Source organism: Panthera pardus, unplaced genomic scaffold, assembly GCF_024362965.1.
Source record: "Panthera pardus isolate Hobbes unplaced genomic scaffold, ASM2436296v1 HiC_scaffold_3, whole genome shotgun sequence".
In the NCBI taxonomy this organism is placed as follows: Eukaryota; Metazoa; Chordata; class Mammalia; order Carnivora; family Felidae; genus Panthera; species Panthera pardus.
In genome coordinates, this window is record NW_026526876.1 from 36,065,561 (window position 1) to 36,077,725 (window position 12,165).

A 12,165-nucleotide genomic window follows, 5' to 3' on the forward strand; every position below is an offset into this window, starting at 1 on the left:
GGGCACACACACAACTTGGGGGGGGGGAGGGTTAACTGCAGAGGTTAACAGAGAGGAGGATACATCCTCCAGGGTCAGGGTCTGTTTGGGAAGAGCGAGGTCGCGTCCTAGTTTAGGGGGCCCGGCACCCGGTGTGGGGGCAGCCGCGTTAGCCTCTCCCCCTCCTCCTCTTCCCCTCTCCGCAAACACCCTGAAGGAATGAGGTCACGTGGGTGAGTAGTGGGCGGGACCTACTCTTGTCTGGAGGAAAAAAAGCCATTTTGTACCCCCCCAGCCCCGGTCCCTCCCCTCCCCCCCTCCGTCCCCTCCCCTCCCCTCTCTCCCTCCCACCCCAAGCCGCTTTCACAAACTCCTTTCTTACCGTAGGTTTCTCCCCTCCCGCCGCCAGAGCGAGCGACACGGCTGCGGCCCCCCTCCCCCCCCTTCCCTCCCTCCCTCCCATCCCCCCCTCCCCGAGACCCACCGGACCCCGAACCCAGGTAAGTGGAGGCAGACTCCCTGTCCTTTCCTTCTCCGCAACTGGAACGGGGCTGGGGGGCCGGTGCATCCCTCCTTACACACCCCTGCGGGAGGGGGAGACTCCGAACCGGGCCTGCTTCTCGCGTCCCCGCCCCACCCCGCCAGCCCCTATCCTAGCTCGCCCCGTCCGCCTTTCTTTCTCCCTTTTCTCTCCCCTTTTCCCTTTCCTCCCTTCCAAGATGGCCGAAATGGATTCCCCCTTTTAGCGATTTGGCGTCTCCCTCGACCACCACCTCTTTGTGCCGCAGCCCCCTCGCAGACCTGCTCCTGAGGTAGCGAGGGGGAGGGTCCGAGGCAGCCACCAGGGCTGTGGGCTGCGCGCGGGGCCGGATCTCTGCCCCCCTCGCCCGCCCCACGAGCCAGAGCGGCCTCTGGCCCTGCCCCACTACCCCTTTCGGTCTGGGGAGGGGTCGCTCTCTGCTTCTTCCGTGGGCACTGGGGCGTCGTGGACGCGCAGGGACTTGAGACCGGGAGGAAAGCGACATGCCTTTTTGATCGCTGCGGGGCCGGGGGAGGGCGCTCCTCCATGCCCGGGTCCCCGGCCTCTCGGGCACCTCCCCCAGCGGGTCCCTTTCCCCCCAGCCCCGGACTGGGCGCCCCGCCCCCTCCCCGAACCACCCGGGCAGAGCCTCTTTCTCCGGAACACCCCTCCTTGGGCTCCGCCGAAAGTTTGACTCTAGGGAAGGTAGGAACGGCCACCCGGTAACTGAGGTCCCTGATCCTCTGACCCAGGCTCCGGGGGAAGCCCGGGAGGAGGGAGTAGAAGGGAGAAGGGGGGAGAGTTATCGCGATATTTCCCATCGCCAGCGGAGGCAGGAGGGGTCTGACCGACTGGCCCCTCTTCCACCGAGGAGCCGGGCTGCCCCCTCCCTCCCCCGGCCCTCCTTCCTCTAGCTCTGAGGGGGTGGGACCTCTTGGCCAGCAGACACCCCTGCCCCTCCTGTCTCCACAGTGGGCCTAGGCATGCCTCTCCCCCTCCCCCACTGCCCCCATCTGCCCAGAATTGCTTCGGATGGCTTGAGGTGGGGAAGGAAGAGGCCTGGGGGTGGTGGATTTGCCTGTAAATACCGTGGAAGTGTTACCCCGCGCTTCTTCCTGGTCTTTGTCTCTTAGAAGAACCCCCACCATACGTATATATGCCTCAGTCTCTCCTGAGCTCCCTGTTGCTTGGGGGGGCGAGAGGGGGGGAAGTAGGGGGTCTGTCTCCTGGTTGTCTCCCGCTGTCTTCTGATGCCTCCTTCTCTGGGCCTCTCGCAGTTTGTATCTGTTCCTGAAACTCTCATTTCTCTTCTTCTCCCCGTCTCCACTCTGTTCCAAGGTGTTAGTACTTGGAGAAGGAGCATAAAGCCAGCTCTGTTGCAGCTTTTGGGTAGGGAGGTTTTCCCAGGGGCTCCCTGGTTTGGAGTTGGAGGTTGTGGCCTTAGAGCTGTCTTTGGAATGAGGCCGGAAACAGACCCCAGGTGAGACCTGGGACTCAGTATCCACCCTGTGTGGCTTGAGTGGAGTTCAAGTTGGAGTCTTTGGGGGTGGGCAGGAGGGCGGGGGGGGGGGGGCTCTCTGCTGCCCCTGGCCTTGCCTGAGAGGTCTAGGTTGATGGAGCTGTTGCCATGGAAATGGAGACAGCCTGAACAGGAAGAGGCTACATCTTTGTGCAGGTCAGATGCCCACCCTACTCCTCCAGCCTCTGGCCCCCCGAGTGGAGGTTGGGAGCTGCACTGCCTTTGTTGCTGGAAGACTTATGTTATAATTTATCCTGGGTGGACCGGGGATGCACAAAAGGTTAGTGTATATTTCCAGCTCTGGTTTCAGGCAGGGATGTCAGACGGTGTGCTGCTGGGGTGGGTGGGGGTGGCTTATACATCTGGCAAGTGTGGGCCTGGCTCTGGTCTGGCTGTATGTGTGATGGGGTGTGTCTGGCCTGGTGTGTGTGTGTGTGTGTGTGTGTGTGTGTGTGTGTGTGTGTGTGTGTGTAGTGTCTGTCTGGCCTTGTGTGTTGTGTGAGAGAGATGGAGGGGGTGTGTCTGGCTTTGTGTGCCTCTGTGTATATTCGGCAATGTGTAGCTCTGGGTGTATATTTTGGGTTTTGTCTTTGTTTGATCTTAGGAAGCTGAGGGGGGAGAGCAGAGAGGGGACAATGAGCCCGGCTTCAGGAGACTAGAGGATGTTTTTGACGCCGCTGGCAAGGAGGGGCAGGTCCCAGGGTCAAGGATCAGGGAACATTGAGAGGTCGACATTGTCCCCAGGCGGACCCCTGTGCTCCCCCTCCATACACAAATACACAGAGCTTGTGCAGTTGGACCCACACAGCTACCAGAGGAATGCACCTAGTACATTCTGGCTCACTGTGCTCCCGTGGAGCCTCAGTTTCTCTAACTGTTCCGTGGAAGTGGGGTGAGGCAATTAGTCTCTGTCCCTCTTCCTGCTTCAAGGTGAGAATGTGTGCTGATGGTCATGTTTGGGCCAGACTCTGACCTCCCCCAGAAGGCTCACTGAGCAGTCTTCTAAGGAACCTGGAGTCCTTCTGCCTTCCACCTGCCTGGACAGAGTCAGGCCAGGCTTATTGGTTTCTTAGATGAGAGGGGAGCCTGGCCTGGGTGCCAGTGTGTAGAGAGCACTGGAACAGGAGCCAGGCGGTTTCTACTCCTAGGACTGCCACTGCATTACTGCATGACCTTAGCTAAGTCACTTCTTTCCGAATTTCTTCATCTGGAAAATGAAAGGATTGGACAAGACGCCTTCTAAGATCCCTTCTACTTCCGCAGTTCTAGGTGTCTGCATGTGACCTTGAGTGACTTTTCCTAAGACCTGGTGATTTTCTAGTGGGGAGTGGGGCTAATTTCATGTGCAGGAAAGGCAGAGCAGAGAATGCTGTCGTGGGGCATCTGAAGGAGCAGAGACCTCTGGGTTATCAAAGACAGCCTGTTTTGCAGAAGAAAATCAAAACAACGCAAAACAAAAACAAGAGAGCCCTATAGTGCAGAGAGCTTCCAGAAAAAGACTGGCTAGAATGGAGAGATGGGGGTGGTCTCTAATTAGTAGGGGCTTTGAAGAAGAGGAAAGACAAAGGTCAGGCTTGAATGGCAAGGAGGAGCTGGCGCTGGGTGCTGACCCAGGCTCCTTTCTTTCCACTGTGGCCAAGACCCGGATCCCCAGGGGCCAGGATGGGCTGCCCAGCCATCATGCCCTTGCAAAGAACAGTGGTTTGGGGACAAAAGGTGTTGAATGACTTGGCTGCAGTTGGGCATGGGGGACAGGGCACAGGTCCGCTGTGGTGGTGTCGGTGGGACTGACCTGTTAAGGTCCCCAGAGCTCCACAGAGGCCACTTCCAAATGGCCCTTGGCTCCCTTTTCTGCTTCACGGAACTTCTCTGTCTTTCTCCCTCACGCTGTTTCCCATCTCCCAACCTCTTCCCTAACGTGATGACAGCCAGAAGTCCAGCCACCGTCACCCCTCTTCCCTCTCCTTCCCACGATACACCCGCCAGTTGCAGCTGGGAAGGAATTGGGTGTCAGGTGTGGGGGGCGCACAGTGGGGGAACCAAGCTCCTGTTTACAGTTGTTCTTGGCACCTGCTGGCAGGGCCCTGCAGGTAACCATGGCAATCAGGTGAGGAGCCAATCAGTGCTTCTCCCCACCCCCAGCCCCAGAGGTGGCAGTCTGAGGCCCCTGGGGATAGGGTGGGGGGAGCTGGGAGTGCGGGGCGAGGGGGCCTGCTCTTACACCAGACAAGGAGGAATATTTCTATACAGTCAGCTCCACAGCTCCTTCCTTCTCCCGCGCATCTAGAAAGGAGCTTGAGAGATGATCTTGGTCCGAATTCTCACAAATGCTCGCGGAAGTGAGAGGGTAAAGGTCACGGCCCCTTGCCTAGGAACTCCTGCGTGTTGAGGCCACAGTCTACCTGGCAGGAACTGCATGGAAGTTCTTAAGAGCCAGTGTGTGTTGTGAAAATGCAGCCAGTGTGTGAATGAGGTGACTGAGGCAGTGGGAAGCGCCTGTGTGTTTGTGTGTACGTACGTGTGCGTACGTGAGAGGGAGAGACACAGCCGGGTGTGAGATGCGCTGATAGCAACCAGCATCGACCAGAATGTGTTGTTTCTGTCTGTGCATGCACACAAAGGTTCATTTGGATACACACACACACACACACACACGCACGCACGCACGCATGCACAGGTCAAGCAGTCGTACAAAGTAGTTTTGGAAGCCCAGACATCACGTACACATCCAATGGATATTACACACACTCAGCGACACAGCCACTTGGAGTTTGTTCTCTCCTCTGGATGGTTGTAATAATATTTGGGCATCTTGCCAGGGACAGGGTTACTATGGAAACGACCAAACAGTGGAGTAGCCAGCAAGCCTTCTGCGTAATTGTTAAGGGGGGAACCCTTGCAGGGAGGCTGGCCTAGGCCGCCCTCCTTGGGACAGGAGCCCCTTTCCTTCCTTAGGCCGCTGTGTCTCCGCTGGCTCTCTGGGCTTGCTTGGTCCCCTGTCTGCCCTGCAGACTTGGTGTCTCTCCCGCGTGTGGCCTTTGTGTCTGTCTCTCCATCTCTTTGGGTCTCTGGCCAGCCTCTGTTGGCTGTTTGGGTCCTGGCCAAACTCATCCTGGGGTCTCTATAGAAACTGTTGATCCTGGCTGTGAATTTCTGGTCCTAGAAAACCCAATATGGTGGCTTTAGAAATCTTTCTGGAAAGGAGAGAAGGGTGTATGTTGTGAAGGAGTCATTGGGGCTTGGCCACTCTCCCAAGCCCCACGCCTTGGGCTTTTACTCTGGGAAAGAGGAGGGAGGGAGGGAGGGGCCTTCCCTTCTAGGTGCAGGTTTGGTTTTTATACCAAGAAGTTAGGCATATCAGCCAATTCAGAGTTGGGCTCTGACTGACCTCCCAGGTCCCTGCCAAGGCCTGGCTGGGTGCTCGGGGCTGCTGCAGAGAGAACTTTCTGCCCAGCTTTGGCGGGCATATCTCTGAGAGCCTGTGGTGTGTCACTGGACAGCCTGGGGACAGGCAGCCGGCGTGGCAGCAGTGTCCACGTGGAGAAATTGCTGTGCGTGCCTGGGAGGGAGGTCTCGGACTGCGTGTGGGACCGGGGGACTTGCACGGTGGGCCGTCCAGTGGGGAGAAGGCGCAGAAGGGGCAAGAGCAGTCTTTTTTGCCCAGGCTCTTTGCCACTACCTGCAGGGTCGGGGCTGGGGTCAGGCTGGAGCTGCGTGCTCCCAACTTCGGGCGCGTAAGGACCATCCTCCGTGTTTCCTGCCTGAGCGCCAGGCCTGGAACCTGCATGGCCAGCATATGGTGGACCTCCAGGGAGCACTCCGGGCCCAGTCTGGATGTAGAGCTAGGAGGACGAGATGGTGGGGTGCTCCCTCTAAACCTAGGGTATCCCGTGGCCACAGTGTTTCCGGGACTGCCTTCCTGGGGGAAGGGTGATGGGGTGGAAGGAGGGGAGGATGGAGTAGAAAGACTGAGGCAGGGGCCTTGCACCTGGGTAGAGGGGGGGTCTAAGTGTCCTCAGCTCCTAGCATTCACTTCAGTGAATGTGGATTGGGATCAGGGACATTTTGAAAAACTCTGTTCTCTTCAATTTTCCTGCCTCCTCTGGAGAGTTGGTCTAACTTCATCTTTCCTCCTGCTCTTGAGATGGAGCCCGATGGTGTCGCTCAAGGTGGCACGCATCTCCAGAGCCCCCTTACCTGGTGAATACTCAAGAGGGGCCAGGAGGAGCCAACCCCATGCACGTAGCCAGTCTGGCCTCGGAGGCAGAGAGCAAAAGCCTTGGGCTTCGGGACAGACGTTGGGTGGTGTGGACTGTGGGAGGGGCTCTTGGGCCTCTGGGTTTCTGATCCCACTTTCATTTCTCAGGGTGACGCTCCCCAGGCCCCCTGCCCCCCACCCCGGCATCATGCATCGGACCACACGGATCAAAATCACAGAGCTGAACCCTCACCTCATGTGTGCCCTCTGCGGGGGGTACTTCATCGACGCCACCACCATCGTGGAGTGCTTGCATTCCTGTGAGTTGGGCAGAGGGGCCGCTGCTCAGGACGGGCAGTCTTTGGCCAGGTCGGAGGGGCACTGCCTGGGGAGGGCAAGCACTGCCCTGGAGAGCACGCGCGTCCGTGCACCCCGTGGCGGTCCCTGGCCGCAGAGAGACTCCTGAGGGGCAGGGGGGAGACTGGAGGGGTCAGCCCGGAGGTTTATTTCGGGAGCTTTCACCTACCTGACCCCTCGGTTCCCTCCTCCATCCTCTGGCTGGAGCTGCAGCCCCCGAAGATGCACGTGCCCCCTCACGTGCCCACTGGGCTCGGTGGCAGAGGTCCAGGACCCTGGGAGGTGTCCAGCAGGCGGGCTGTTGTTTTGTACTCCATCGGACTTGGGGCGCCCCTTCTGCTTGGTACATGACACTGGCCTGACACCCGCACGCACGCACTCCCACGGCCCCTCCTCCCCCAAGGACGGAGGAGGGGTGAGACCAGGACCACGTTGAGCCTTTGAATGGGCTGAGCTGCGGGCACAAGGTGGAGAGGAAGGGATACCTGAATCTGAGCAGAGGCCGTCGGGGGCTGGTCCTGGATCACGAAGGGGGCTCTGACTGTCCTTTCTTTCTCCACCCCCCACCCCCAAGTCTGCAAAACCTGCATCGTGCGCTACCTGGAGACCAACAAGTACTGCCCCATGTGCGATGTGCAGGTCCACAAAACCAGGCCGCTGCTGAGCATCAGGTGGGCCCGGCGCTGTCCCTCCCTCCCGCCCGCGCCGACTCTCTGGGTCATCTGCCCTCTGTCCCTCAGCCCTCTTTGCATCCTGTAGCCAAGGTGGCAGGTGGGGGAGAAGCACAGGGCGTCGACGCAAGGCCCCTCCCCCTCCCTCTGTGTCGTATCCGGCTTGTCTAGGCTGAGAAGTACTGGAGGGGTAAAGACCGGGCCTCTGGGGACCCTGGTGCCTGTGCCCCGGATCTAAGGAGGGGAGGTGGGAATAAGGGTTCCTGGCTGGGGAGAGCAGGGTGAGGTGGTTGCTGACGGGACTCCGTGCTTTTTCCAGATCGGACAAAACCCTGCAAGACATCGTCTATAAACTGGTCCCTGGGCTTTTTAAAGGTATCTCCCCCCGCTTCATCCTGCCCACAGCCCCATGCTTCCCTGCCTGGTGCTCCATCCTCACCCTGCTTTCCTCTTCCAGATGAGATGAAACGACGGCGGGATTTCTATGCAGCGTACCCCCTGACCGAAGGTGAGCGTGTTCGCTTGCCTGTTCCCCTGAGCGGGCGGTGCCGCCCCGGGCTGTCCGCCCTGCACGGGCCGCCGCGTCACCGGGCGGATGGTTGCGCTCCCCACTCCCCGAGCTGTGAGATCCAGGGTCCTTGGTGGGGCTCCTGTCCCCGTCCTAGGCCAGCCCCTCAGCTCTCTCTCCTTCTGCAGTCCCCAACGGCTCCAACGAGGACCGCGGCGAGGTCCTGGAGCAGGAGAAGGGAGCTCTGAGCGACAACGAGATTGTCAGCCTCTCCATCGAGTTCTATGAAGGTGTCAGGCAAGTCTGAGCCACGCCTGGTTTTGGGGGTCCTAGGTTGGGCCCCTCTCTCCCACCCTGGCCCCCTTCCCCTAGCAGGAGAAGGTGTCTCCAGGAAGGTCTTCTGGCTGTGTGTGTTGGGGGATCCTGCCTGCTTCAGGGTTTCCCTAGCTTCATTGTTTCTCCTCCCCCAGGGACCGGGAGGAAAAGAAAGGTCCTCTGGAGAATGGGGATGGGGACAAGGAGAAGGTGAGTGCTGGGGACCTGCCTAGGGGTAGGATGCGGACTGGGAGAGCGTGCCTGGGGTGGACCCCAGCCCTTGGGTGCTTCTCCCTCAGCAGACAGGGGTGCGGTTCCTGCAATGCCCAGCAGCCATGACCGTCATGCATCTCGCCAAGTTTCTTCGTAACAAGATGGATGTGCCCAGCAAATACAAGGTGAGTCCCTGGGCCCTCTCAGAAACTGAGTGCCTGTTGTGTGGCTGCATCTGGCAATCTGTGCATCCCAGCCACTGTTCTGAGCAGGCTGGGTGACACGAGGACCTGCGTGGTTGTGTAATTGAGCTGAGTAGAAGGGTAATTGAAACCAAGATTAGGGTGGAGTAGTCTTTGTCCGTTGAAGCCAGTGTGCAGAGATGCATGGGAACCAAGACGGAGTGTACGTGTGTGTGTGTGTGTGCGCGCGCGCACATATGTGTGCACATGTGCATGCTTGCATGTTCAGAACTGTGCCAGAGGTATGTGTGCAGAAATATAGGGGGTTGTCTGGGGCCACCTGGCTGAAGGAAGGCCAGTCTGAAATTCCACTGGAGGTCTTGGACAGCACTTCTCGAATTCGAATACGTCACTGGTTCTCTAAAGATCTTGTTAAAGCATAGATAGGTTCTGCATTTCTAGCAGGTTCCCAGGTGTTGCCAATACTACTGGTCTGTGTACCACACTTTGGGTATCAAGGCTCTAGGACAACGGATCCCAAACTTTGCTGCAGATCAGAATCGTGTGGGAGGCTTTAAAACTTGACTCATGTCATACCAATTAAATCAGAATCTCTGGTGAGATCCAAGCATGTGTTGTTGTTTTTTTTTAAATTTTTTGTTAATGTTTATTTTTGAGAGGGAGAGACACAGAGCGTGCGTGGGGCGAGGGACAGAGAGAGAGGGATGCAGAATCTGAAGCAGGCTCCAGGCTCTGAGTTGTCCTCACAGAGCCTGATAGGGGGCTTGAACTCATGAGCGGTGAGATCATGACTTGAGTTGAAGTCGGACGCTCAACCGACTGAGCCACCCAGCTGCCCCAAGCATGTGTTTTTTTAACGCATCCAGGGTCATTCCACTGCAGCCTGGGCAAGAGCCAGTGCTCTGCGAGATCTTTCTCACCTGGGCTTTTTCTTTGCCCCCCCCCCCCCTTTATCTCTGGAGGACCTGCCAGAGATTGAGGGATTCAGACAGCTGTGTGGATGGCGGGAGGCAGGGGTTGTTAATGATGTGGGTATCTTCTCTGGATCCTTCCTTCTCCGTCTGGTGGTCTGGAGTTCGGTTGGGACAAGCATGACCGGGAAGTCAAACCCACCACAAAACCCCAAAGTAGTACGGGAACACCTGCAAGTCCCTCCTCCCCATTGCCCCACTTCCCACCCCTAGCTAGGAGCCTCTCTGCCAAATGGCTGGAGCCTTGAACCTGAACCGGGTAATGGTGTTCTCCATCTCCTCCTCCAGGTGGAGGTTCTATACGAGGATGAGCCACTGAAGGAGTACTACACTCTCATGGATATAGCCTACATCTATCCCTGGCGGCGGGTGAGCTGGGCGGGAGGGTGCAGGGCGGGGACAGGGCTGGGAGGGGAGCCCTGAAGGGTCTGGCATTGGTCTGTGGCCACAGTGACCACATAGTGACCAGTAATCACGGTTCATGCCTTGTCCCATGAGCTGGGCATGTCCAGGGTGGTCTGCCACAGCAGGCCGGCCGCTTCCGGCCATCTTCTGATGATGGCCTCCCACACTCTAAAGGGAAAAAGGACCCTTTGGCAGATGACATGCCCTGATTTGGGGCAGAAAGCAGGGTCGGGTGGCCGTGGAGGAGCGGATGCTGCTTCCTGCCTTCCAGCCTCTCTCCTCTCCGGTCTCTGGCCTTGGACGTTCTGTCTGCCTCTCTGGGTCTTTGTGTGCCCCTGTATCTCTGGCCTTGCTTGGTCAGTCTTGTTTGCCTATCTGTTCCTCTCCAAGGCCTGGGCCCCTTTCCTCTATCTGGGCCCTGTGGGGTGAGGGTTGGGTAGCTTCCTGGGTGGCCTCTTTCTCCCGACACCCTCCCCTTCACTGCCTCTCTGCCCCCTCTCCCTGCAGAATGGCCCTCTCCCCCTCAAGTATCGGGTCCAGCCGGCCTGCAAGCGGCTCACCTTGCCCACGGCACCCACCCCCTCGGAGGGCACCAACACCAGCGGGGCATCTGAGTGTGAGTCAGTCAGCGACAAGGCTCCCAGCCCTGCCACCCTGCCAGCCACCTCCTCCTCCCTTCCCAGCCCAGCCACCCCCTGCCATGGCTCTCCCAGCTCCCACGGGCCCCCGGCTACCCACCCTACCTCCCCTACTCCCCCTGCGACAGCCAGTGGGGCCACCACAGCTGCCAACGGGGGTACCTCGAACTGCCTGCAGACACCATCTTCCACCAGCAGGGGGCGCAAGATGACTGTCAACGGAGCTCCTGTGCCCCCCTTAACTTGAGGAAAGGGACCCTCTCCCTCCTTTTCCAGCCATGCCTCTCCACCCCTCCACTTTTTCTGGGCCCCTTTTCCACCTCTTCTACTTGCCCCAGCTCCTCCCGCCTTAGGGGTGGGGGGCGGGTTTTATAAATAAATCTATATATATATGTACATAGGAAAAACCAAATATACATACTTATTTTCTATGGACCAACCAGATTAATTTAAATGCCACAGGAAACAAACTTTATGTGTGTGTGTATGTGTGGGGGGGTGGAGTGTTCAGTTTTAGGGGGTCTTGTGTAATTTGCCCTGCTCTTATTTTGGGGGCGTCTGGCGGTGGACTCGAAGGGCCACTTGAGGCTCAGTAAAGCTCTACTCCATCATCCTGTTTCCCAAGGCAGATGGGGTGTTGGGGGAGCCCCACCAGCCCCCAAAGCTTTAGGCACAACTCCAGCCGGCTGTGAACGGGGTCTACCCTCTCTCTTTCCCCATTTTGGCTGCTGTCCGGCCCCACCAGCACCGCCCCCCCCCCCCCCCCCCATTGTTGAATGTCCAGAGACTTGCTAAGACAGTGCCTTTTACAAATGCAGTCTATCCCCTGGTTCTGAGGAGTGAGTGGGTTGTGAAGATGGCATCTCCCTTACCTCCTCCTCTTGCAGTGGAAACTTTGTGCAAAGAATAGATAGTTCTGCCATTTTCTTTTTTTCCCTGTGTGTGTGGCCTTTGCATCATTATCTTGTGGAAGAGAAGATTCGGGCCACGGGAGGCCTCAGCCTCAGCCCTTGAAATTCCACCGTGGCTTTAGCAATGTGAACTGCTTCACCCCGTTCTGCCCCTGCCCCCCACCCCACCCCGAAACTCTGACTAGCAAGGCTGGGAGGAAAGTCCCATCTGGGGGCCTGGAGTGCCGTGGAGAGGCGGAGTGGGGCTAACCTCAGACAAGCACAGACCCCAGATTGTGCCAAAGGCCAGCAGCCCTCCAGTCCCCTCCCCACCCCCAGCTGAGGCAGAGTCAAGAAAGAGCGACAGAGGCATCTAAAAGCACAAGAAGACAGAAGCCTGTAGGCTCTGACCTCTGCTCCGTCCCGCGAGGGCAGTGGACTGCCCCCTGAAGGGCAGACCCCACCAGATTCCTGCCCACCTGTTTCCCCTCCAGTGTACATAGATCAGATCGGGGAGGAGGTGAGGAGGCTAGACTCCCTTGCAACCTAGGTGTTTGGGGTTGGGAGCCCCCCCCCCCCCCCCATCAGGTTTGTCTGTGTTTGCACCTTGTCCTGTGTCTGAGGTGCTGTGACTGTACCCTCCTGCCCTGGGACATTTGTATCTCCTGGCTTTGTAATAAATGCTGCATACTCTCTGGACCTGTAGTTCTTTGGGGGACAGGGAAAGTGGGGGGGGGGGGGGTTCTTTGCCCTCCTCCTCGTGTCTCTCATCTCTGGG

The 12,165-nt window shown here is 58.4% G+C and overlaps 1 protein-coding gene across 3 annotated transcripts; it reads left to right on the forward strand.

Moving 5' to 3' along the window:
• The first annotated feature begins 1,101 nt into the window (after positions 1 to 1,101).
• PCGF2 (polycomb group ring finger 2) lies at positions 1,102 to 12,082 on the forward strand. Of its 3 annotated transcripts, XM_019415975.2 has the most exons (10): positions 1,102 to 6,536; positions 7,148 to 7,244; positions 7,564 to 7,619; positions 7,702 to 7,752; positions 7,941 to 8,049; positions 8,223 to 8,277; positions 8,367 to 8,465; positions 9,743 to 9,823; positions 10,367 to 10,475; positions 10,696 to 12,082. In XM_019415975.2, exons 1-10 carry the CDS (start codon positions 5,804 to 5,806, stop codon positions 10,707 to 10,709), a joined length of 1,404 nt encoding a protein of 467 aa, XP_019271520.2. In that variant the 5' UTR covers positions 1,102 to 5,803; the 3' UTR covers positions 10,710 to 12,082. The 3 variants fall into 3 exon arrangements, with proteins under 3 accessions (XP_019271520.2, XP_019271518.2, XP_019271519.2); XM_019415973.2 differs by having other exon boundaries at positions 5,332 to 6,536; positions 10,367 to 12,082; XM_019415974.2 differs by having other exon boundaries at positions 5,333 to 6,536; positions 8,370 to 8,465; positions 10,367 to 12,082.
• The last annotated feature ends 83 nt before the right edge of the window (positions 12,083 to 12,165 follow it).